The 24,608-nt window shown below is 57.1% G+C and overlaps 1 protein-coding gene across 3 annotated transcripts in view; it reads left to right on the forward strand.

The window, feature by feature from the left end:
* The first annotated feature begins 357 nt into the window (after positions 1-357).
* Positions 358-24,608, forward strand: part of CNTFR (ciliary neurotrophic factor receptor) — a 37,703-nt gene continuing 13,452 nt past the window's right edge. Inside the window, exons 1-3 of one of the 3 annotated variants that reach the window (XM_072959229.1) lie at positions 358-480; positions 8,707-8,820; positions 20,332-20,416. In XM_072959229.1, coding sequence (XP_072815330.1) covers positions 20,332-20,416 — 85 coding nt within the window. In that variant the 5' untranslated portion in view covers positions 358-480; positions 8,707-8,820. Of the gene's footprint in view, positions 481-729; positions 912-8,706; positions 8,821-17,912; positions 18,008-20,331; positions 20,417-24,608 lie in introns of those variants that run through there. The other 2 variants (XM_031676634.2, XM_072959228.1) reach the window with 2 other exon arrangements.

Below are 24,608 nucleotides of genomic sequence, written 5' to 3' on the forward strand. Positions count from 1 at the left end.
GAATAGGGGAGGGGCGGAAACGGCTGGCCTCCCGTGCCCAAAGTGGGGCCTGGTGGCTCCAGCTCGCGCTCTTCCATGGAGGTGCCCGCGGGAGGACCCCGAGAGTTGGTCCGAGGTGTACCAGGATGTCGTTGCGAAGCAGTCAGGGCCTGAACGTGCGGGAGTGTGCGCGGCGGAGACCTGGCCAAGGCTGAGTGTGAGAGAGTGAGTGTGAATGAGCGATCCCAGGGGGTTGGGTGCGCGCCCAGCGGCCCTGGGGGATCCGGCGGAGTGGGTGTGGGTGTATGTGCGCGCGCGTTTTTGAGACCCGCGGTCCGGGCTGCGTCTGAAGCGCGGGGGCCACAGCCGTCTGGAGGGCGTTCCCGAGAAAGGGCGAATGCGAAGGGGCCACGCGTGCCAATGCGGGCGAGTGTGCCCGCGAGGGGAGGGTGCATGCTAGCGCGAGACGAGTGGGAGTGGGGGCTCACAGGCCTGCTCAGGGTGAGTATGCCCGCGCGAGCGGGCCGCGCGAGCCAGGCGCGGGAGCGTGCCACAGCGGGGGCGCGCGGGGGCCGTGGCCTGGAGGGGGTCGTGGCGCGCGGCCGCGGAGGCGCGGGGAGACAAGGCGGGAGGGGGAGGGGAGGGAGGGCGCGCGCGGCCGAGCGGGCGCCCGCGGTCACATGGGCGAGGGAAGGAGGGAGGGAGCGCGCGAGGGAGGGAGGAGGATGGGGGGGTTAAAGCCGCCGAGCGCCGAGGAGCCGGTGCAGAGCGGGCGGCGGCAGCGGCGGCAGTGGAGGCGGCGGCTCCAGCCCGCGCGGCGCGGGGCTTGGCGGCGGGATCGGGCAGCGGTGCTAGCTCCGCGCTCCCTGCCTCGTTCCCTACCGGGGGCGGTCGAAGGGCGAGGTGCGGAGCCCCGGCGACCCGAGGGCGCGGTGAGTACCCCGCGCGGACCGCGCGCGGCTGGACCCTCAAACCCTCGGGCTGACCGACAGACCCGCGGCCCTCGTGCGCGCGTGAAGAGGGAGGGACAGGCGTGGGCCCGAGACTGGGGGGAGGGGGCCGGGAAAGTTCACGGGAAACTTTGAGGGTAAACTCGGGGGCGGGGGCGCAGGAGAGGCGGCCCCCCACGTCTGGGCGCGCCGAGGGTTGGGCGTGGTGGTGGTGGTGGTGGTGGTGGGGACGGACTATCGGCTGGCGGGAGGTGGCAGGGGCCGATTGCCCTAGCCTCCCCGTTCTCCCTCGCCCCTCAGCAGAGCGCGCAGGGTCTGGGAAAATTCCGGAGCTTAATGGGGGGGTCGCAGTGACCCCCGTGCGCCCAGAAGCTTCCTTCTCCAGGAGAAATCTGGACTTAAGCGCGCCCAGGGGTGTGAACGGACGGTTGCGCGCCTGCCAGTGTACGTGTGTCCGTGTGAATCCGCTAATGTGTGTGCGTGCGTGTGTGTGTGTTGGTGTGAGCCTGACTGTGGTTTCCTCGTGAGTCCGCCTGGATGTATCTCCATTTAGTGGGTCTCCTTCAGTATTTCTTTGTAAGTCCTCTTGTGTTGTGTGTCCGTGTGAGTCCGCTTGTGGTGTATCCCCGTCTCTTTGTGAGTCTGCCGGTGTGTGTCTCCTCCAGTGCGGCTCTGTGTGAGCCCGCCTGGGTGTCCCTATGTGGCTCGGAGGGGTGTATCTCCCCGTGCGTGGGGGCTGGGCCGAGGGGAGGTCACCAGACGGACAGCTCTCCTGCCTCGCTCCTCTCCTCTCCTCTCCCGAGCCTCCTGCGTCTAGCTCTCGAGCTCGCCGGCTCCCTTGGCCCCCTCCCCCCTTCAGTAGCTTCAGGCGGGCAGGAGTATTTCACGCCTTGTTGAAAATTCAGGATTTTCTTTCTCTTTCCGTCTAGTCTATCTCGATGAGAAGCGTCTCTGTGTGTCTGTGTGGCTGGCAGCTTGTCTGCAACACTGGATGTGTGCCTGCATGCCGCTGGAGGAGTGTGTCTGCAACACTAGTTGTTTTGCCTGTAATACTTGGTATATTTGTGTCTGTGTCACTGGGGGTGTGTCTGTGTCACTGAGGTGGTGGGAGTAGGAAATGCTGGGTGTGTTCGTGTATCTATAATTGCTGTTTGTCCAGGGAATCTGAAACACAGTGCATTCTTGTGTGTCTAACTCTGGGTGTGATGGTGTACCAATGCATATGTGGGGATGATGTGGCTTGAACAATTGGATATTCCCATGGCTGTAGAGCTAGCCAAGGTTTGGCGTTTGGAGGGGGCTGTGTCTCAAAAAACTGTATCCTTGCTTCACTGCCAAAACCCACACAAATCCTCTGGACTGGTTTTTAGGGCTAGGGATCAGGATTGGTGACATGGAGCTAAAGTTCACACCCCATCTGGGTTAATACTCCAACTGGGACCCTGAGCCTTACATGAAGAGTAGGAGTTTAAAGTTCACACTTAAGACTTCTAGCGGTTCTGGAATTCATACTCAGCTTCGCACTGGGACAATTTAACTCATATGGACTCACACTAAGAATTACACTAGGACAATGGACTGGCAGGCACTCAGATTCAGTTATATTCTGGTCATATCCAGTGATACACTTTAGTCCTGGAGTTTACACTCAGACTCACACTGGGACTCTAGGCTCACACTTAGATGCACATTTCTGTCCTGAGGCTCGAAGACTAACACTGAGACCTAGAGCCCATGCTCAGAACTCATTGGGGTCCTAGGGCTCATACTAGGACTCACACTAAGACCCCAGAGCTTTCTCAGATTCACACTTACATTCTGGGGCTCACTCTCAGACTCACATGGGGAAGCCGGGTCTCATATTTGAACTCAAGGACTCACACAGGATATTGGGGCTCACAGACTCACACTTCCATCTCCAAGCTCACACTCAGATTCACAGCAGGACTCCAGTGCTCACATGCAAGCTTCTCACTTCCATCCTGGGATCACTTAGGGACCCAGTATTCACACACAGACTTCTAAAAGGACCCCAGTGCTCACACTCAGACTGATATGGGGAACCTTCGCTCACACTCAGAATGCCCTGAAGGCCAGGAGCTCACATTCGGACCAACACTAGGACTCCGAGGCTTCCACTGCCTTGTTGGGAATCCTGGGGCTCCCAGTTAGACTCACATTTCAGACCCAGGGCTTATAGGTACATGCACATGGGGACCCGTGTTCACACTCAAACCCATACTTCCATCTTGGAGTTCACACTCAGACCGACATCCCTCGCAATTACATTAAACTCACTTCCATCCAGGGGTTATGCTCAGACTCACGCAAGGGTCCTAGTGCTCACACTCAAGACTTGTGCTTCCTTTTTGAGGCTTCCATATTCACACAGGAGCCCTGGGGGGTGGGTCACACTTAGAATCACACCCAGTTATGCTTCCATCCTGGGGCTCACATTCAGACCCACATTAGGATTGTGGTATTCACATGACCAGTGGCACTTAGAACTGTCAAACACTCTTATGCTTTCTTTGGTTTATGGTGTATATCGGGGCATTTGGGATCAGGAAGAGACTCTTACCAGATCTGTCTCCTCCAGAGGTGGGGAGAGGAGGAGATATGTGTTTGGTCATGTCCCTTGGGCTGTGGGCTGATGGAGAGAGTGGTGGGAAACACTGACACAGTTAAAACTTTCTGCCTTTTCTTCCAGGAGATGGCTCTTAGCAGGAAGCTCTAAGTGGCTTTTTGGTACAGGAGCAATATGTACACTTAGAGTCCCCCATGTGCCATGTACCTGCACATCCCTCTTAAGCAGTTCTAGGTACCCCTTCTGTGATGGAGAGGGTCAGGTGTGGGAAAGTAAGACTCACGTCCTCCCAAGATAGCTCCAGTCATCCTTAGGATGGGAGTGATGTGAAGATTGACTGGGTGAGGGGTAGACCTCTGGCTCCTTTGACCTTTCTAGGATGTTGAATCTCTGATTCTAAGGGAGATGATAGCCCCAGACCTGTGCGTAGAAGTTGACTGGAGGAGAAGACTGGACTGGAACCCACCCTTTTCTCTCTCCTATGCCCTGGGCAAGGGGGTAGGGCCAAGTTAGGTTCTACCTCACAGCATCTCCTGGAATGCCTCTTGAGTTCTTATCTTGTCTCCGTGGTATGCCCAGAGTTCTCCACTCAGCTTCCCAGAAGAGCAATAGCTTTGTGGGGAGGGGGCAGTTGGGCCAGGTTGCACTCAGCTTTAGGACTCCCCCTGCCGTGGATTCACTGCCCAGGCCTTTAAACACCCTCCCACTGTGGAAGCCAGCAAAGGTGAACCATCACCCCAAGGGAGTCCATGATGTAGGGACCTGGCCCTCAGGCTCAGATGGCTAGACCGTAACTGCTCCCTGTCCCTGTGGGGGATACGTGCTCTCCAGCCCCCCTATAGGGATGGGGGGCTTGGAGGCCAAGACGCCCTGCTTTACCCCCCCATGGTGAGTTGAAGTGTAAATGAATCGGAAACAGATGGAGCATATTTTCTTTGAAATGCAGATGGGTTGGGGGGGACCATGTGTGCCTGGTTTGGGGGAGTCCCAGAGAGCAAGGACGCTGAGGATGAGGAGAGAGAGCTGACCCCTCCTCCAGACCCACCAAGAGGTGGGGGGAGTGGGGGAGACCTCAGCTGTGTAAACTCCGGTGCCCCGGGGGTAACCACACCCACCCCAGCTCCCAGCTTCCTGTGGGGAGGGGCTGGGGAGGCAAGTGGTCCCTGTGGGCCGAGAGCACTGAGGTCATCACCCGCCTTTCCCTCTGCAGAGGGCTAAGAGAGCCCCCAGGGCACAGAGCCATCCTGGGTTTGGGGTCACCAGAGCCAAGATCTCTAGGGGTTAAGAGGTGGGAGGAGAAGCTGGGGCAGATGTGGGGGAAGAGTCAGACCCTGCTGGTGTGAGGAACTAGCTCCCAGAAGCTGGGACCAGAGCTACGGTGGAAGAAACTAAAGTTAGACTCTTGTGGTGCCTTCTGGGCAGTCCTGGGGTTTAGGAATGGACTGAAGAGTCCTCAGTCCCGCAGGAAGTCAGCCCGCCCCGCCATACACTACCTGTACTTTCTCTTCCCAATACTTAGCAAGGCTGTGTAGTAATTGCCCATGAACTCTGGGACCTAGGGATTGGGTCTACTTCCCTCTTTACCCACCGTTCCGGCCCCTGGCACAGACCAGGTACACAGGAGGAGGGCAGTGTTGAGTAAACCATACATCTTTTTCTCTCCGGCCAGACTGACTGAGTGCTATTGGTGGGCAAGACCAGGTCCCTAACTCCCGGCACAGTACCTGGCAGGGATTGGGTGCTCAAGAGATGTTGAGGAAGGAATCATTGAGAGAGACAGACCACAGGGAGAGAAGACTCTCTGGGGTTTGTGGCTTGAGACCCAGCAGCCTCTGTCGTATAACCCTATTTGGCTCGAAGGAATGCTGAGTGATTTGCAGGCTAGACTAAAGGAAGGACTTCCCTGAATTCAGGGAAGGAGTGCAAAGGATAGACAGCTCCTTCCTTGAAAAGGTCTGGACTAGGAGAGACCGAGGCAGGGCAGTGACCCTGCTTCTGTGGCAGAGGTCAAAGTTCACCTCTGTCTTCTCCTGGCTTCAGGATTTTTCAGAAGGTAGGAGAGTCCTTTTCTCCCTACGTGGTTGTGAGCGTGTCCCTTGCTCTCTCTAGGTCTGGGTTTCTTGGACTCTGGCGAAGGCAGTCGACCACATCTCTGAGCCTTTGAGACTGGGCTCTGAGGTTGTGTAGCTGCTGTGAACACCACGGACTGTCCGTATTGGTTATTAATGTCTGTTTGAGAACACGGGGTTCAGATCCTAAAAATACCCTGTCTAGCCAGAGCCTCGGAGTTGCTGGTGTGGGCCAGTGTAGCAGTGGCTGCATCTTGATCAGATGGATACAGAGCCAGGAGAGACTGGGAAAGTGTGGGGAAACTGAGGTACATGCATGGGAGTTGTACAGGAGACAGAGCCTTTGTTTTATGTGGAACAAAATAGTGGTGCCAGTTAGTCAAATTATGGCAACATTTAAGGTAATCTGTTATCCTATGCTGCAGAGAATTTCCTTCTCAGAGCGTCTGGCCATAATTCTGGTATCAGATATAAAAATCAAGTAGTCTGTAGTAACCATTTCAAGTCCAGCTTTGCGGTGTTCCAAAATAAGTGTGTTGCAAAGAAAAAAATCCTGCCCCAGTAGTCTTCCCTTAGCCACTGCCTCCATCCCGACCTCCTAGAGCTCTTCCTTGCAGCGCAGGCCCCAGTGAGGTTCTTGCACACCTCCTTCTCTAGGCCCCACCTCACTTCTGACCCCCAGGCCTCTGTGTAGCCCTTCTCCCCCAGAAGAGAACTGCACAGTGGTCCCCAAAAGGTAAGAAGAGCCCAGCCTCTGAGGGCAGATGTCGTGTGACCTTGGCCCTTGAGCTGACCTTACTGGGCCCCTCCGTGAAATCGTGGAATTGGGGGGCTGGGCCCTGGCCCAGGCCCGGAGAGAAGGCGGTTTTGGCACCCATCCAGGTCCCTGACGTCAATGACTCTCCAAATAATGGAATCAATATTGGGGGGGCAAGCGTGAACCAGGCCCCAGCGATTAGAAACAGATCAGCACAAACCCGCAGCTGATTCTGATAGAGCTGCCTTGGAGAGCTAGGGTGGGAGGCCTGGAAGGAGGTGGACCTGGGGAGGGCGGGTGCTCAGGAATGGGGGCGGAGTCACGGGGTGTCCAAAGCGTGAGAGTGCACAAGTGGGCAGGGACTCTGGGGCTGCCTGGGTTGGGAGGATGGGGCAGGAAGAGGGGGGCTGTCCTGGCCCCTTCCTCTTTTGAGCCTGTGGGGTTCCAAAGCTGGGGAGAGATTGTGAATGGAGACTTCTGGCAGCCAGTGAGGGATAAAGAGGTGCAAGGGGAGTTCAGAGTTCATCTCTCTGCATCCGAGACCTGGGCATCGAGGCCACATTGGGTGTCACAGGTCATATCAAGGGACCGGGGAGAGTCCTGATGAGACCTAAGGGAGATAGCCTTTTGCTTGGAGGCACTGAGCATTAATCCAAGATGAAGAAATGAGTATTCACCCTCAGGTTAGGAATCTGGCCTCCTCCACCAGCCCAAGTCGTCTCAGTCTCCTAGAGGGCAGCAGGTGAGGATGGAGGAGGCCATGAGGTCCATAGGGGGCTGGCCTGGCGGCAGCTGACAAAAAACAGGAAGAAGGGCTGGGGGAGCGGCTGTAATTACGGGGCATTTATTATTAATCAGATGAAATTGCTGGAAGCAGCTGGTGTAATGTGCGTCGCGATACAGCCTCGGCATGGCCCCCCCAACACAGGCGCACACGAGTGCACACTTACACACATACCACGCACAGCCTGAGTCTTGTTTGCTTTCACAGTTTTCTTCTTGTGAAGGTTGGATGGCTCAATGTGTGTCTCTGTGTCTGCGCATGTTGGTGTGCGTCTATGTTTTTTCAGGGGAACCTATCCCCTCCTCTCCCTCTATTGTCTCCTTTTCCCACGGTCCCTGTGATTCTTTGGCCCAGTGTGTCTGCCTCTGTCTTCCTCTCTGTCTCCCTCTCTTTGTCCTTTCTTTTGGTGTGTCTGTATCTGTTACTACCAGCCAGACTGTCTCTTAACACCTTGTTTTAGTTTCTGGCCATATCTCCCTGGTTGGTGGTACCTCTGCCTCTGTGAGCAGAGTTGGATGTCATGGAGTCCCTTTCTCATGAGTATGTGTTTAGGCCCCTGATCATGCCTCTGGCAGACAAATCTGGGACTTGAGTTTTTCCAGGAGAGGGGCAGTTGGACCCTGAGATCTTCCCAGTTCTTGGGAAGGCTCTGTTAAGTGACTGGAGTCCTAGAAGCAAAACAGTGACTTTCAAAATAGCCCTGAGTACAATGCCAGCTTTCTTGCCAACTACAAGTCCTGTGACTTTGGGCAGGGTGCTTTTGCTCTCCGAGCCTCAGTTTTCTCATCTGTAAAATGGACACAGGATTACCTCCAAAGATTGTTTTGATGATTCTGTGCAAAACTGTATGTTAAGTACTTATCATGGTATCTGGCTTATCAAGGACTCTGAATAAATGTTAGCTGTTATTATTAATATTGAGAAAGGCACTGTGCTGGTGGGAGAGAGAGCTGCAGAGGCAAGCTGGTATTGCAGAAGGGCTTTGGAACTAGATTTGCACTCAAATCTATGCTCTGGAACTGATTAGCTGTGTGGTCTTGGGAAAATTAACCTCCCTGAATCTTGGGTTTTTCAACTGTCAAATGGGAATAATAATAATAGGACCTACCTCATAGAGAAGTCATGAAGATTAAATGAGATAATGGATATAAAGTGCCTAACACAGTTCCTGGCACATAACAGATGCTCAATAAATCATAGTGGTGATGAGGAGAAGATGGTTTGATGGTGGCCATGTGTCTCTGTGTGAGTATGCGTGTGAGAATGTGTGTGCTATGGAGGTGCTTGTGTCTGTAGACTGCTTATATGGGGATTTTGGATTGTCTGTGGGTGTGTGTCTGTGTGTGGTGTCAAGCCATTGGTTTCTTGTCTCCCTCTGTCCTTGTGGTTCAGAACCTAAAGTCCACAAAGCGGGCTGCAGGAAGTCAGGACCTCTCCCAACTTCTCTTCTAGACACTGATCTGCTGCCTGCCTCAGTCTCCCCTTCTCATAATGGGGTTGTGAGTATGAAATGAGATCTGAGTTGGACTAAGGTCTATGGCTCCTCTGTGGCCTCTGATTTGTGCCCTTTGCCCTTCTAGAATCCAGTCTTGTCACATCCTCCCGCCCCCTTGGTTCTGGAAGTCTCAGGAAGAGTTTGGTCCGGAGGAGGAGGAGGACATTGATGTGCTCGGTCTGCAGCCAGTGGTGAAGAGGTATGTGCTGGGGACCCAGGGGAGGCAGGCCAGTTTCAGGGCATCAGGCAGGTGCGGTGGGGCTGTAGATCTGGGAATGAGTGAAGGAGGGCCTGAGACCCCTCCCTTCTCTTCCCTCATCCTTCCTCCTGAGGCTTTTCATGCCCCCATGACAGGCCTGTCTTTACAGGGAAGAGACTTACCCACAGTCACACAGGTGGGTCAGAAAACTGGGTTCTGCACCGAGGGGCTGAATCCAGGATGTGGGAGTATGTTTCTTTCTCATTGTCAGGCTCCCTCTCTGCCCCCAAAGCATCTCTCTGGCTTGACTCGGGGGGAGCAGCTGGGCTTGGAGGAGATGGGAAGGAGGGTCGAAAAGTCCAAAATATTCTGGGGCCAGCCGCAGGGCTGGGACTGACTCTCTCTGCCTTTCATTCATGCTAGGCAAAGCCCCTGGATTGGCAGCCCGGGGGTGAGGGTGTCCAAGGAATTGAGGCGCTGGAGCGGAACGGAAGGGCCTATTGTCCAAAACCCGCCAGAGGCCCACAAAGGCCGGCCCGGGCTTTTCATCTCAGCTCCCAAACAGCCTGGCCTTTTTCCCGGCCCGGGAGTAGGGGGGCTGACCCTTCAGAGCTAGGAATGGGGTGTTGTTGAGGATGGGGTGGGGTATCCCTGGCTGACAACATGGCCATAAAAGGGACTTAAAATGGAGCTGAGGTTCTGAAGAGGAGGAAGGGAGGCACCAGAAGGCTATAGAGAGTTAAGCTTCCATCTCACTGTTCCCAGAGGATCTAAGGACTTAGAGTGGGATATCTGACAGAAGTTCAGATTTGCACAATATTAGGGGGCACACCTGGGAGAAGTCTGATTGCTGGTTGGGAAAGTGAGCTGCTGAGCTCTGAGGGTCATAATCCTCCCCCTAAATTGGGACCTCTTAGGGAGGAGAGACTGGGATCAGAGAAAGCTAGTGGTCAGGCAAGAGAATGGGCTCCCTGCAGCAGGAGGGACTGAGGCCAGACAGCAGGAAGGACTTTCTGCCAATGAACAGTAGCTCAGATGCCCTGACCCTGTCCCTGGGGATCCCAGAGGCTCGCAGAGAGCAGGGGAGCTGGAGAACACCCCCGAGGGGTTAAGGCTGAGGCAGCTTCTGTGGGGGCAGAGGAGGAGGCCAAGAGGGAGGACTTGGCAGTGCTGTCCACCTCCCCCAGCAGCACCTCCAGCACAACTTTAAAAACGGCTTTTTAATTTAACAAAGTGGATGAAAAACTGTTTTTGGAAATAAAAGATATCTCTACTGTCTCCCAGGCTAGCACTCAGCCCTTGCAGAGAACCTCTCTGAGTTTCTCCCCGCTGTCAGTGGCTCCTTTCCTCTCTCTCTGTCTGTCTCTTTTGTTTGTTTCTGCTCTTTGGCCCCCCAGCTTCCCCTTGGCCTCCCATCACCACCCCCCTCCATTCAGCCTCTGTGGGAGTGTCATCCTCGGCCTCCTATTTCCATGTCTCTGCATCTCCTGTCTCTCCTCTCCCAGTCTCTCTCTTCCGGGGCTTGTCTCTCTCTCCTGATTCGTCTCTGTCTCCCAGCCTGTCTCAATCTCTGTCTCCCTCCCCCCCTCCTTTCTCCCCCCAACCCCTGCTCTAAATGGGTCTATTTAAAACACCCGACGCTGCCAAGTCAGAAAAGCGTCTCCTGATAAAGCGCATTAGGCAGAGGGAGGGAGGAGGAGGGGGGAGGGAGGAGGGAGCCGCGGGCGGATGGATTGATCCAAGCCCGTAACCCCATTAATCAAGCATCGTGGATCCCCCTCCCTCCCCCAGCTTCAGCCCCTTCAGGGCTAAAAGCCCCTTAAATATTTATCACCCCTCCCCCTTGGGGGTGAGGGGAGGGGTGGGTGGCCCTTGGTGTGAGCATCCCCAGCCACCTGGTTTCCCCCCTTGTGCATGTACACATGTGTGCCTGTGCTCCTGTGTGCATGTGTGGGTGTGTACACCTGACAGGATCAGGGCCCAACTGCCATCTCACTCCCCCACCATCTGAGTGACCTGGTGCCCTGAGCAGCTCCTGGGGACCTTAAGGGTCTGGCCTGGCTCCTGCCCCTCCTGAAAGGTTGGGCATGCAGAATAGGGAAAACTTGGAGTGGGTTGGGGGCCCTCATGCCCCTCAAAGTGCAGGGCTGGAGGACTGGGTGGCATTGCACTGTCACTCTCAGAAGACAGAAGGGTGAGCTGGGGGTTAATGTCCAGATTCCCTCAAATTCCCAGCGCAGGAAGTAACTTGAGGAATAGAGCTGGGGACTCCACACTCCTCAGGTGCACAAAGGTAACTTGGAAGGCTGGCTGAAGTTTCCCCTTTCTCCTCCGAGGGCAGGAATATGACCCGGGGGTGGGTAGGGGGCTTCCCACTACTCTCAGGCCGAGAAGACCTCCTGGGCCGGGTGGAGGTCCCCATCGCCTCCAGAGAATAGGAAGGTGGCCACTCTCTGGGGGTGATGTGGGACTGACCCCCCCCTCCCCGGCAGCAGAGGTCAGCCCTGAGTGAGACAGGCGGGGGTTTGTCCGAGTTGGCCTGAGACAACTTCGCGCGGGGCGGGGGAAGGGAGGCCCCAGCCGCCCCTGGACGTGAGGAGGGGCCCCGGCCCGGAGCCGGGAGGGTCCTTTCCCCCTCCCCTCCCCCGGCATCAAGTGCCACATCTCCTCCTGACTCAGACAATTAGATTCAAAGGATGACCTCACTGCCTGCCGTCCCTCACTCGCTCCCTCCGCTAGCTCGGCTCGCTCGCTCGCTCGCGGCGCGCTCCTTCCTCCCCTCCTCCCGGCCCGCTCGCCGCCTCGCTCGCTCGCTCGCTCGCTCGCTCGCCGGGACCCTCGGGGGTGGGGGGACGCTCCTGCTCCCCGAGCCCCGAGGGCCCGATGCCCGCGGGCGGCCGGGCAGACCCACGGAGCACCGGAGGCACCGACGGGGCGCCTGCGCGGGGACCCAGGTCAGTGGCGGCGCGGCCGCAGGGCCGGAGAATTTGTCACCCCCGCTGCCGCCGCAGAGACGCCCCCGCCCGCGCCGCCCGCCAGCCCGCCTCGGCGCTTCCCGCTCCTTTCTCGGCCCCCGCCCCCCGCGGCTGCTCGGCGCTCCCCCTGCCAAGCTGTCTCTCTCCTCTTCTCTTTCTCTCCCCCCAGCCCCCCTGCCTCTGCAGCCAGTGGGAGGGACTGGGACTTCCTGAGGTCCCAGGGATGGGGCCGGGGCCCATTGGCTGCAGCCGGACCAGGCCTCTGAGAGAGGAGGGGGCTCTGGCTGTGTCCACTGGCCTGGGGGAGGGGACCACCACCTGGGTGGAAAGGGGGCTACTGAGAGAGGGGCCCAGGGTGTGGGGGTGACATCTCGACAGAGGGGATGAGCTCCTGATATCTTCCTTTTCTCACATCCTGTGGGCCTCTTGCCTGGCTTCATTTGTCCCCACCTCCTAACTAACTTTACTCCCCGTGGCCTATGTTCTTTTGGGCCCTGTCACCTAGTTTCCATAGACCCTGCTGCCTGATTTCTTTTGTTCCCACTACCTGCCTGGCTTTATGGGATTGCCTTGCCTGATTTCCTTAGGTCCTGCTCCCCTGACTGGCTTCCACAGAGCCGCTCCCTTAAGGACAGGGCATCAGGGCCCAGGCTACACCTGGAATGGCAAGTGCTGGATGTCAACAGCATTGCCGATTTTTCTCGGGTTGGGGCTGGGCCAGCAAAGCCTGGATTCCTTTCTGCCTGGACAGCGACACAGCGTCCTCTCTTGTGATGGGGGCTGGGCTGCAGAGTCCAAGGACACTTGAGATTCTTGTCCTCAGTGGTTGGTTAGGGGAGCACTGGCTTGACCAGCGCTGTCCCCATCTCTCTTTGGGCCTGATGGTGATGACAGGGCTTTGGCAGGGGCTGGGGGTTGAGGTTGAGGCCTCATCTCCTTCCCCTTCCCTCCCTTCCTGCAGCCAGACCTGACATTCAGGTGTCCTATGGACAGTTATAGGCACAGAAAGGTCTTGAAGAGGCCTGGGATCACACAGCAGGTAGCTAGGCTGAGAGCTGCTGCTGTTTCTCATCCTGCGGAAGAGGGGGTGAGGAGGGGAGGCAGGAGGCCCTGGGGAGCAAGCTGGTTTCTGGGGTTTGCTGCCTCCTGCTGCCACCAATGCCACCGTCTCTTCACCCATAGGCTTCCCCACCCCTCCTCTCTGGCCTGGATCTCCCCTCATTCCCAAATGCTGGTGAAAGCAGGGTCAGGAGAGGAAGGAGCCGTCTGTGCCCTCTTTTAGGAACCTTTCCCTTTCTGCCTTAGGCCACCCTGAGCTTTATTCCCCTTTCCCCCAGGCACAGGCCAGGCAACCCAAGGTCCCAGTGACTATTCTGAGTGTGTATCTGTATTTCCCTCTGCCAAGTATAAAGGTGTGAGGTGCTGAGGGGGATGGGGGGGCCGGGGGGGGTCTGAGTTTCTGGAGGTGCTATGGTATCTGTGTTCTGAGTGTGTGCTGGTATCCATATGTGAGACCAGGACGGTTTTGATCGAGTGGATGTGAGACAGTCTGTGTGTGTGACTGAGATTCATGTGTGCACCCACACCAGCGTGTGCAAGGCTGTGGCAGCGGGTGTCCACGTGGGAGGCCATGGCATGTGGCTGTGATGGTGGACTTGGAGTGCCAGTGTCTGCGAGAGGCTGCCTGGGTGTGTCTGTGAAGCTCTGGCTGCCTGTCGTGGAGGTGGGGGGCTTTAGGGAGCTCTGCCAATGGGAGTGAGAGCCCGAGTGTGTGTTCTGTCTTGGGGTGAAGTGAGCACTGGGTGCTGTGTGCTCCTGAATTGCTGGTGTGCGTGTGTGTGTGTGTGTGTGTGTGTGTGAGCATGTGTGCGCGCATACTCCTGCCTGTGTTTACCCATCAGGAACAGATTGCTCTGGCTTCCCCACTGTGAGGAGGGGAGGAAGGGGGAGGAAGGATGGCTTGCTTTTGCCCAGCAGACCAGAAGCTTCCTCAGAAGTAGTGTGTGCAGTGTGCGTGCATGTTGGGGGATAGGGAGAACAGGACACTGTTACATGAAGACAGTCGAAGTTTCTGTTCCCTCCAGCTCTGTCAGAAAGACCATCTTCAGTTCTTTTCTTACACATCAATGCTTCATAAGCACTGCCCACCCCCACCCATCGTCGTGTGTGTGCGTGTGTGTACACAAGCTTGCAAGTGTAGACCTCTGTGTATGTGTTCGAGGGTGCCTGCCCCATAGCAGTGATGGGGCCAGGGCAAGGTGGAGTGGGAGATGCTGAGGCAGATAGGTCTTTGTCCCCGCCCCTAAGTCTGGAAAGCTGCTCTGTCCATCCTGCTGTCTCCATGCAGGGCCCTAAAGCCTCCTTCCTGCCCCTGGCTCATCTGGGGCAGCCCACTCCCCTGTCGGCTGAGGGAAGTCCCATTCAGCCCTGTTGCTCTGCCCATCCCACATATCACGGAGTTCCTCCAGCCTAACCTCCTGCTGCATCATCTGTCCCTCCAAGAGGAGCAGCCCCACTCCTCCTAGACTTAACCTGACTGGTACGTGGGCCTTTTCTGGATAGACGGGTCCTCCTGGTTCTTCTAGAAGCCAGGGGCTGGGGGATTTTGTGCTTGTAGTACCTCAGGTTCTGTGAAGCTGTCCAGAGCCCATGGACCTGCCCGAAGGAAGGATATGAACTTACCTGCCCCTTCCTGCTCTCCATTTGAGAGGCAGGGGGCTGGACAAGATGACTTTCGAGGAAGAAAGCTCAGGCCTTTTGTACCTAGAGGGCTGCTTAAGTCCAGGTCTGTGTATGTATGTGTATACAAGCCCATGGCAGTCACCAGGCAGCACACAGGGCCCCAAGCAGAGCTCCACGTGTGGGCACGGCTGGTGGGATTCAGACTCCCACCTCCCCAGGACACCTCCCTGCTGCCCAGCCAGGCCCGTCATGGGAGGCCCACCACACGTGCAGCAGGGCACGCACATGCTGATTTCGGTCCCCACGGTGCAAGAGGCTGGGGTGGGGGGTTTGAGCACTCAGAGTCCTGGCTGCTGCCAAAATCCATCGGAATCTTGTCCCCCCACCCCAGGCCCCCATCTCCGGCTTTGGAGGTCACAATAGCAGGTGCGGATACCCACCCCCCCCAACTCACTCACATTGGGCCGCCTCCTTTTCCACAACCTCAGCCAGCGGCTGGAGCTGGGGGACTGCTCCCCCTGCCTCCCTCCTGGCCCCTCTCCCACTGGTGCTCAGTTTCTCCTGCCCCCTTCTGTGGGGAAAGATGGGGCCTAGGTTTGGATGAAGTCCTTCCCCCAGAGCAGTGGGGCTTGCCCCTGGAGTGGATGGGGATGTGGTCGCCCAGGAGGAGATAAGGCTTGAATCCTGAACCCAGGCATGGCTTCTGGGTCCCATGTCACTTGGGGTAGGGGCACTGAGAGCTGAGAGGAGGGCCAGGTCTGGATTCAGAAAGGAAGGAGAAAGAGCCAGAGACAAGAGACTCAGAGACAGGGAGAGACTCCACAGGGAGTGGGAGCCTGCCCCATGGCCAGCCGGCCCCAGCCCAGGAGCTGGCCTCTGACCCAGCCCGCCCCCTCCCCGGTGGGGGGGCTTGCTGGGCCAGCTGCCAGGGGCCAGGCCTCCCCCCTTGGCCTCCCCCCTACCCTCAGCCTCTGGACTGCTCAGGCCTCTGCCCCCGCCCCCACCGCCCACGCTGTCCAGGCTGCCTAGGCCTGGTGGGATCTGGGGGCCTCCTGGCCTCAGCCCCTCCTCCCCCTCCTGGAGCTTCCCGCCCGCCCAGACTGTCTCTCCCAGGCTCCCCCTCGGCCAGTGCTGTTCCTCCCTGCCCACCCTGTCCTTGTCCTGTTCTGTCTCTCATTTTCCCGCTCCATCTTCAAGTGTAGGTGTCTCTTCTTTGCTGCACCCTAATTCCTCTGCAGATTTGAAGCCTCTAGAGTCTCCACGGTCTTTGACTTAGTCATCCTGTTCTGGGTTCTCACCTCATTCCCAGGATGCATCCTCTAGGGCTGTTGTAAGGAGAGGGAAAAGGGGTGAGGCCCCAGGATAGAGTGTCATTTCCGTAACCCTGAGGGATTCTGGAGTCTGGGTTGCTGAGGGAGACTGGAAGCTGTGGAGATGTCACCTCGGCCCTGCCATGGGCCAGATGCCCTCCATTAGATGAAGGATCCTGACCTCACCCCAGTCCCAGGCCTTGGCAGTGGGGAGGGGGCAGGTCCAGGCCAGTGACCATCACTGGATCTCAATTTCTTGGAGGTGCCACTGGGGCCTCCCTGTTCATTCATTGTCCAGGCTGGATTGAGCCTACCTGATCCCCAACACACCCACACCCTGAAGCCTGAAGTTCAGAGCACACTATTGCATCAACACTCATGCGCAGTGAGAGCTGGGCCCCAGGCAGTGGTGCTCAGAAACCCCCACCCCATCCCGGATGTGGTAGGGATTCCTCAGGGTTGGGCTGAATAACCTAAGCTGCTCTGTTTTTGCAGGGGTAAAGAGGGGCTTTCCAAAACTCACACGTCCCTCTCTTAGGTTTTGCCTTCAGCTGAGCAGGGGGTAAGGGTCAGGCTGCAGGGCACTTGGGACCTTGCGGGGGCTGGCAAGAGGGGTCTTGCCCCTGGATCTTAAGCGAGATTCAGAAACTGGGTAATTGAGGTCCCTGATTTGGAGACTATCACTTTGCCTGTCAGTGTCACTGCTGGTGACAGTCAGCCTCCGTGGTGCCAGTATTACTGTGGACTGGTGTTATTCTGTGTGACTGTCCATCTTACCCAGTCTATCAACATCCCTATGTCACTGTGGATGTCACCATCATTGTTAGTCTGTGTGACTGTCAGCTTCATTGCGTCTTTGACTCTGAAGTTATTGTCACTCTGATTGTGTCAGTATCAACAGGTGTCATTGCCCTGTTTGCTGGTGTCATTGTTTGTGATTGTCACTATAGTGACTGTCGATACCCCTGTGTGTCATTGTCAACTGTGCAACTGTGTCATTTTTACTGGGTATTGTTATTACTGTGTAATGGTGTCAGAGGGAGAGACAGACCTTGAGAGAGTGACAGAGACACCAGCAGGGTCTCTGGGTCTACCTAGAGCATCTCTCAAAGATGCTCTAGCTAGTGACAATAAGTTGGGGGTCCAGGATTGTCTCTTGATGAGTCACGTCTCTGTGTGTGTGTGTGTAATGATGACACTGTGGGGTTCTCTGTTGGGAGAGGTGCTGGGCTTCTATGCTGACAAGGGCTTTGGGCTGCTGGAAATTTGCTAGTGGAGTGCCCTCTGTTCCCTTCTCACTTCTGGGGCTGGGGCTGGGGCTGGAGGCCAGGCTGGCCCCCTGGAAGGGTCTACCGGGAGCCTGGGCCAGTTTGCATAGCCCTCAACTGGGGCTTTATGGGATTTATGCTCCAGATCTATTCCAGAGCCATGGGGTGTGGACTCGGAAAATTCCTGGGAAAGATGCTCTTTGCCCTGGGATGGGTGGCCTGAGGTGAGCGAGGGCAGAGGTGTAGCCTGGATGCCTCTGGCCTCAGCTTCCCTACGTGGGAATGGGTCCAGCTGGGACTCAGAGGGAAGAGGGAAGTGAAATTGACCTGGGGCTTCCTGGATCTGCAGGGGCAGAGATGGGGTGGGGTGGGGTAGGTTTTAGTCTGCCCTTATCCCTTGGGGGCTGGGCTCCTGGATCCAGAAGCCCTATAGCCCCCAGGAAGGCCTTGCTCTTGCCTCAGATCAGCCAGTACTGCTGTCCTGACAGCGTCCCCTCCTCCACCACTGGAGGGGCTGGGTGGTTGAGCATCTTTGAGAGTTGCTCTGGGTATATATACCCAGAGACCTTACTGGTGTCTCTGCCACTCTCTCGGGGTCTGAATCTCTGCCCATCTTCTATGTTCCCCACCTCTCTTCCTGTGCCTCTTCCATTTCTCCCTATCTTGATCTCTTCTCATCCTTCTGGGTCTCTGCTCATGGCTTTCCATCTCTCCCTGCCTCTCTGTCCCCCCCTACCTGGGTCTCTCCCTTTTCTGGGTGCCCCCAACCATGCAGCATCTGTCTTGGTACCCCATCCCCCACTCTCTGCGGTGCTTGCTCACTCGCTCTCAGCAGCGCCCGTCTCCCATGGCTGCAGCCCCGTTGGCCCAGGGCCCGGCCCTTACAGTAACTCATCGGGCTGATGGAGGAGACTTTGATGAAGAAGCCACCCCTCCCCCTGCGGGGACCCGGGTGTGTGTGTGTGTGTGTGTTTGCCTGTATGCATTACACGTGCCAGACCATCTCCTCACCCCCATGCCCTCCCAACTGGGACCAGGAAGGACCTGGGAGCCAAGGGCCACCTTGTCGCTCTCTTCCCATCCTGTGATCTCACCTCTCTCCATGCCCCACTTCCTCTCCCGTGTGGTGGGCAGTGGGCCTGGCACTCAGGTGGACTATCTTCCTGGCTGTGAGGAGAAAGGCACAGGTGGATGGCAGAGATGGTAGGGGAGGGTCTGAGGGCGACCTGCAAGGACTGAGATGGGGAACCAGGCAGGCCTCCAGCCTCTTGTCTCCTCTCTTTTTCTCCAGCACCAGCTCTGAATTCAGACCGTCCTGGGTTCATTTCCTGGCCCCACCACTTGCTGACAATGACTTAGGCCATTGTCTTAACCTCCTAGGTCTGAGGAGTAGCTGAAGATGGGGGAGTGGCTGAGGGTCAGGAGCCAGGCCAAGTGGTAGCAAAGGCCTCAGGAGTCACAGATGTGGGAGGGGTAGCCAAGGCCACATGGGGCCCAGAGAGCTGAGCTGTGCCAGGGAGGGGCAGTCTGAGCGCCTGCGCCTGTGGCTGGAGGAAGACCAGGTGCAGATGGGAGGACTCGCCTGGTGAGGGGCGGGTGTAGCAGTGGGCGGGCAGGCAGGAACCCTTCCCATAAGGGAGCCCCCGGAAGTCAGGTTCTCTCCAGTTCCCCCGTCCACGGCTACAGGCTGACGCCCGCGTTGGTCTCCCCTGCTGTAGCTCTGTCTGCAGTGTCTCTGGCTGTCTCTCTGGCAGTATTTCTGATGGTGTCTCTGGCTGTGTCTGGCAGTGTGTCCGACTGTGCATCTGAGTGTCCCTGGCAGTGTTTTAAGTGGTGTGGATGCTTCCTGACCGAGCATCTGGTTGTGTCTCTGGCTCTCTCTCTAACTGCTTTTCTGGGCGTGTGCCTGTTTCTATCAGTTTCTCTGGTATTTCTCTGCTTGTGTGTCAGGCAGTTTCTCTGGCGTGGTTTCTGACAGCGTCCCTGGCTCTCTGGCTGTGTCGCTGATGGTTTCTCTGCCTGTGCTTCTTGCTCTTTCTCTGATATGTCTGCTTGCGTCTGGCCGGGTCTTTGACAGTGTTTCTGGCGGGTCCTCTGGCTGTGTGTTGGCTGTTCTCTGGCCGTGTCTCTGGCTGGTTATCTGTTTGATCTACCTGTTTCTCTGGCTTTGTCCGATGGTGCCTCGCACAGTCTCTCCAGGATGTCTCCAGCTGTGTGTGGAGCTCTTTCTTTGTGGCCCTGTCTCTTGTTTTGGGCAGTGTCTCTGGCTCTTGTCTTTGCTGTGTGTCTGGCTATACCTCTGATTGTGGCCCTGGTTGAGTGTCTGGCAGTGTCCCTCTCTGAATCTCAGCTTCCGTCTTGTTGACAGTCCCCCTGTCTCCTCAGACGAGGGAAGGAGAGTCAGATTTGGAAACTTCTCTGCGGAAAATGGTTATTTTCCCGTCCTCAGGTATAGGCATGTGCTGGGGTGGAGTGGGGTGGGGGCAGCAGGACCCATTTCAGGAAGCAGGACAACAGGTGGGGGGGCCCTGGATGCATCCTGGCTTCCGGGCACATGTGCCTCTACTGGGCTGGGGCTCCCAGGCTCCTGGGCGGAAGGATGGGCTGGGTTCCCTTACGGGGACTTCCATGTGAAAATCCCTCGTTTTCTCTTGATCACTGGTTTACACTAAAGCAGTAGCCACGTCTGACCTGGTCATGGTGCTGGCCTGGTACCCTGCTGCTCTGAACTTCCCAGAGCCCGGTGGGGCCAGGCTTACTCGGGGGAGGGTGGGAACCTGGTGGGGGCAGATCAGAAGGGCTGCCTCCCCAGGAACATGGCAGGGGGCCTTTCATTCGAGGCAATTGGGACAAGTATAGACCTCCAGTTAGGTTAAAACATTACTCTTTCAGTTTGCGATGTTTATAGCTAATTAGCTAACCTCACCAGTAAAGTTATTATTTTTTTTTAGAAAAATGGCCCTAGCATTACCAACGTTCTATAACTCATCCGCGGTTGACTGTATCCTGCAGCCAGCAGCCTTATTGAACAGCAAACCACTGTAGATTGCCTTCTACCGTCTTAGCAAACCTTTGCCTACAGATGCCAATAATGTTACTTTCTATTGCTTGAAGAGGATCCTGAGCCCCATTTAGAAGGGCATTTGGGGTCAAGGTGCCCTGGCCCTAGGGCTGGGATTTCCCAGTCTTGCCGGAGGACAGGGGGGCTCCCCAGGTGGCTCCTGCCTGGGCTGATGCTGCCCCTTTCCCCACCGCCCCCTCTTTTCCCCCCGACAGATGGCTGCTCCTGTCCCGTGGGCCTGCTGTGCCGTGCTTGCTGCTGCCGCCGCCGTGGTCTACGCCCAGAGACACAGTCCACAGGGTGAGTGCTGGGTAGGGGGCTCCCTGCTGACCCCTTCCTGGAGCCGAGCATGAACCCTCCCCAGCATAGCCGAAGGCATCCACCCCAGAGCCGCATACTGCCATGTGCTGGCATCATCACACTTATAAAGAGTTTCAGTTTTTTGTTTTGCTCTGTTTTTTGATGGCAGTACTGAGGATTGAACCCAGGACCTCGTGCATGCTAAGCATGCACTCTACCGCTGAGCTGTCACCCCACACCTGGCATGATCACACATGAACATGAGTCAATGACACTGATATAGGCAGGGTGACCCACTGATGTTGTCCCATAGACACAGTCCTCCAGTCACTCCTGGGTGGCCTCATGCTGATGGTATCTCTGGCTTGAGATGACCTCTCCCTCTTCCCACTAGCATGGACATAGGGTACAGGCAGGTGTGATGGGAGTTGGGGGCAGCTTGGGGGGCCCTGTACAGGATCTGGTGAAATGAGGTCCCCTCAGGTTTGTAGGGGGTGCAGTGGGAGGCACTGAGAGAGACAGTAGGTCAGACTGCTTCCCCTTATCCTAGAAGGAATATGGGGACGGAGATGGTGGACTGAGAACAAGATGGGGGGATGGGCAGGGTGACGAGTGGGAGGGGGCTAGCCCAACAAGGAAAGGGACCAGTCAGTCAGTTGGAATGGCTAGAGGAGGCAGAGATTGGTCGGGATCAGCCACTGGCAGCCTCCTGCCCTTCCCCTACCATTTGTCCAGTGAGGATGGAATCCTACGTGCAGTGCCCGGGGCAGGGAGCTGCGCCTCTGCTGGGAAACGGGGCCCTCTCAGCTTGACCACTCGCCCTTCTGCATTTCTGGCAGCATTTCAGACAGCGACATCAGGAAGAGGTCTGACCTCGAAACTCCTCGAATGAGGCTCCAGGTGTAGCGAGCTCCCCCCTTGGTGTGTCCTGCCCCCCACCTCAGCTGGCTCAGAAGGGGCAGAGAAGGTGGGGGCACCTCTGGGGCCCAAGCACAGAGCGGACCCTAAGGGTTAAGCTCAGCCACCCTCAAGGCTGTGGGTTCAAGGAGGGCAATAGGTCGAGGTTCCTGTGGCCCCTTCCTTATGAGGCCGACACTGGCCCAGAGAGAGCCTGGCCCACCCCAGGGCTGGTCCACAGTGGGAGGGAACGCAAGGGACCACCAGGCCAGCTCATCGACCCCCGCCTGCAGTCAGCCTGCCCTGGGCTCCTGTGTTGACCCGACCAGCCGAGGCCTGCCAGTGGTCTCTTCTGTTAGCCCGGCCCCTGTGTGTGGGCATAAGGCTGCATCTTTGGGCGTGTATGAGGTTGTCCTTGTGTGTTAGGCTGTGTTCTCGTGTGGGTGAGACTGTGTCCCTGTTTGGGTGTGTTTCTCTGTGTGGTTATATCCCTGTGGGCTGTACCCTGTGGGTGACATTGTCGATGTGTGACTGTGACCTTTGTGGGTCCTTGTGGTTGAGATTTTGCCCCGTGTGTGGTAGTTGTTAGTTTCTCTGTTTCTATCTCTGTGTGTTTGTGTCCCGTTTGGCTCTCTCCCTGTGTGTGAGACCACATCCCTGTGGGTAACTGTGCCTCTGGGTGACCGTGCCCTTCCTGTGCTTGCATGTGACCTTTTATCAGGTGTCACCATCCTTGAAGTGGGACAGTGTCCCTGTGCAGCTGCAACCCTGTGGATGGTTTCCTGTGTGTGCTCTTTGTAGTGACTGTCCTCGTCCTACATGTGTGGTGATGTGAAGTTGCTTAGACGCCGGGGGGACTGTTTCCGGCATGTGGTCCCCATGTGAGCCCGTGTGCGCAGGTGTGAGGGAGCCGTCAGCTCTGTCCCTCTGTGTTCTCCGTGTTCATGACCTCATCCTGTCTCTGTCTCTCATCCTGGCTTCTAACAACCTTTTCACAGCTGATTCCTTTGGAGCATTTGTCACTGCGTCAGGGCCAAGAACCCCATCCTCCCCCTGCTGCTTGATTTAATTTCTGAAATGGACAGCACACCAGTAGGGGCACCCATGGGGTGGGAGGAGAACTGTCCAGAGACAAAGGATTAAATCACTGCTGTCTTTGGAGCTGTTGCATGGATGTGTGTATTGCCATTGTTGTGTTATTGTAGCAGTTGTGACTCTGTGTGATTGTCATGTCATGCCACCCCCTCCGCCTCTGCATTGTGGCCTGGAGTTGTCTTCTGTCTTTGTGTTGTCATTTTTCCATTCCTGCCCTGCCCTTACATGGCTGGTTTGTCACTGTTGTCAAGTTGTGTTTCCGTTTCCTTTGTGAGGCGGACAGGGTTCCCTCCGTGTTACCCCACTGCCATTGCACCGGTTGTGCTGTTGGGTTGGTTCTTCATCTTGGGGTTGTGCCTGCCCCCCAGCGTTATAGGGCCATCCTGGGGCCGGGGTCGCTCTGAGCCGCGGTTGGTCAGTGTTGCTGCTGGGTTGGTGATGGCCACGCCCCCTCCCCGACGGTCAGCTTTCAGCCCCCTCCTCAGGCAGCAGGATGCAGAGTCTGTGCTTGGGGTCGGGGGTGGGCGTTGTGTGCAGGGAGAGGGGTTTGGCATGTTTCCTGGAAGCTCCAGGTTTTTGGAAGGGAGGCAGGAGAGGGGCTCAGTGGCTAGGACTGGAGGATTGGGGGGGCTCTGTGGCTTGCTCCTCGGACACTGGGCCTCTGGTCAGAGGGAGGCCCCCATTCAGTCGCTGGTCCAGCCTCACAGCTGTGGCCTCCAAGGCCCCCAGCCACCGCCCTTCCGCCTGTTCATCCTCTGTTTGGCTGGTCCCAGGCCCCACAGACAAGTGGTCAGGGCTGGCTGGGTTTCCTGCTTCCTTCTCCTTTGACAGGGACAGGGAGGCTCAGAGAGGGGCAAGACGGAGACAGGCTGTGGGAAAGAGGCCTGGAGACACAGAGGGACCTTGGCACAGGGAGGGCGACAGAGGCAGCAAACAGGGACAGATGTTCCAGCACAGAGAAAAGCAGTACTGGGGAGGGGGCTGCGAAGGAGGGAAGAGGGTGGCTGGCGGCATAGGGGGATCCCTACCCCCTGCAGTCCTGGTGGTGTTAACAAGTCTAATTAAGAGGCCACTGGCCCAACTTAATTGGCTCGTTAACAGGAATTGCCTCTGAAAATCCCCCAACTCAGCAGGGTGGCTCTCTGGAGGGGAGATGTGAGCGAGTGTTAACGAGGGATCCCGCAGCCCCACCACCACCTCTGCCCCCCCCCCCCCCCCCGCTCTGCCCCTCCCTCTCTCTGCCCCTCCCAACCTCACTCTGCAGATCTGGCCGGGACCAGGGAAGCATCTGTCCTTCCAGGCGCAGTAGGGCAGGATGAGGAGAGTAGATTCGCATCTCGGGGCTCTGCTCGCCTGATTCTCTGCTGCTGTCTGTAGATCGGTGCCTTGGACTTTCTCTGTCCCACTCGCTTCCCCCACCTAGCGCTGCCTCTGGACAGGTGCTCCCTCCCACCCTTCCACTCTGGTCTCCTGGGCTCAGTCCATCACGCCTGGGTTGCCGAGGCAAGGGCTGGGGTTTGCTTTTGGCTCTGACAGGCCCCTCCTGGGGGCAGGAGAGAAATGGTCAGAGAGCTCCCTCAGTCCCAGCACTCCCCCCACCACAAGCAGTTCCTGCCTCATGAAGTTGACAGCTGCCAGGAGTTCCTGAGGTCTGCCGTCCTGGACCTGCCCATTCTACCTTCTCCTGCTGCTGCCCAAGCTCTGGATGGTTGAGGGGGGGGGTCTTGTCAAGGGGGCCAGAGTCAGGGAGAGGGAGAGAGGCAAGACAGAAAGAGACAATGATGGGGAAGATGAAGAGATGGGAAGAGCCGGAGAAAGGAGTTCAGGAGTGACACCCCTTGGCTCCAGCTTGCCTGGGTAGCAGATGTTAGTGACTGGGGCTGGGCCTGTTGGTGGTAAGAGATTGGGGTCATGAGGGTCAGGAAAACTTTGAAAAGGGCCTAGGACTGGAGGTGAACTGGGTCTTTTCTCCCAGCACTCTGCACAATCTCTCTCTGTCTCTCTCACAAACACAAACACACACAGGATCACCCAGACATACACACGCAGTCCCCAGACATGCACATACACATACGAATTTGGAGACACTCACATCCCTGTATCCTTTCCCAGCCACAGAGGAATTGTGCACACCCCTCATCTGCCCGAGACACACTGTCAGACACAGAGCCTCTCAGCCTGGACTCCTCACTTGTGCACA

Source organism: Vicugna pacos, chromosome 4, assembly GCF_048564905.1.
Source record: "Vicugna pacos chromosome 4, VicPac4, whole genome shotgun sequence".
Lineage (NCBI taxonomy): Eukaryota > Metazoa > Chordata > Mammalia > Artiodactyla > Camelidae > Vicugna > Vicugna pacos.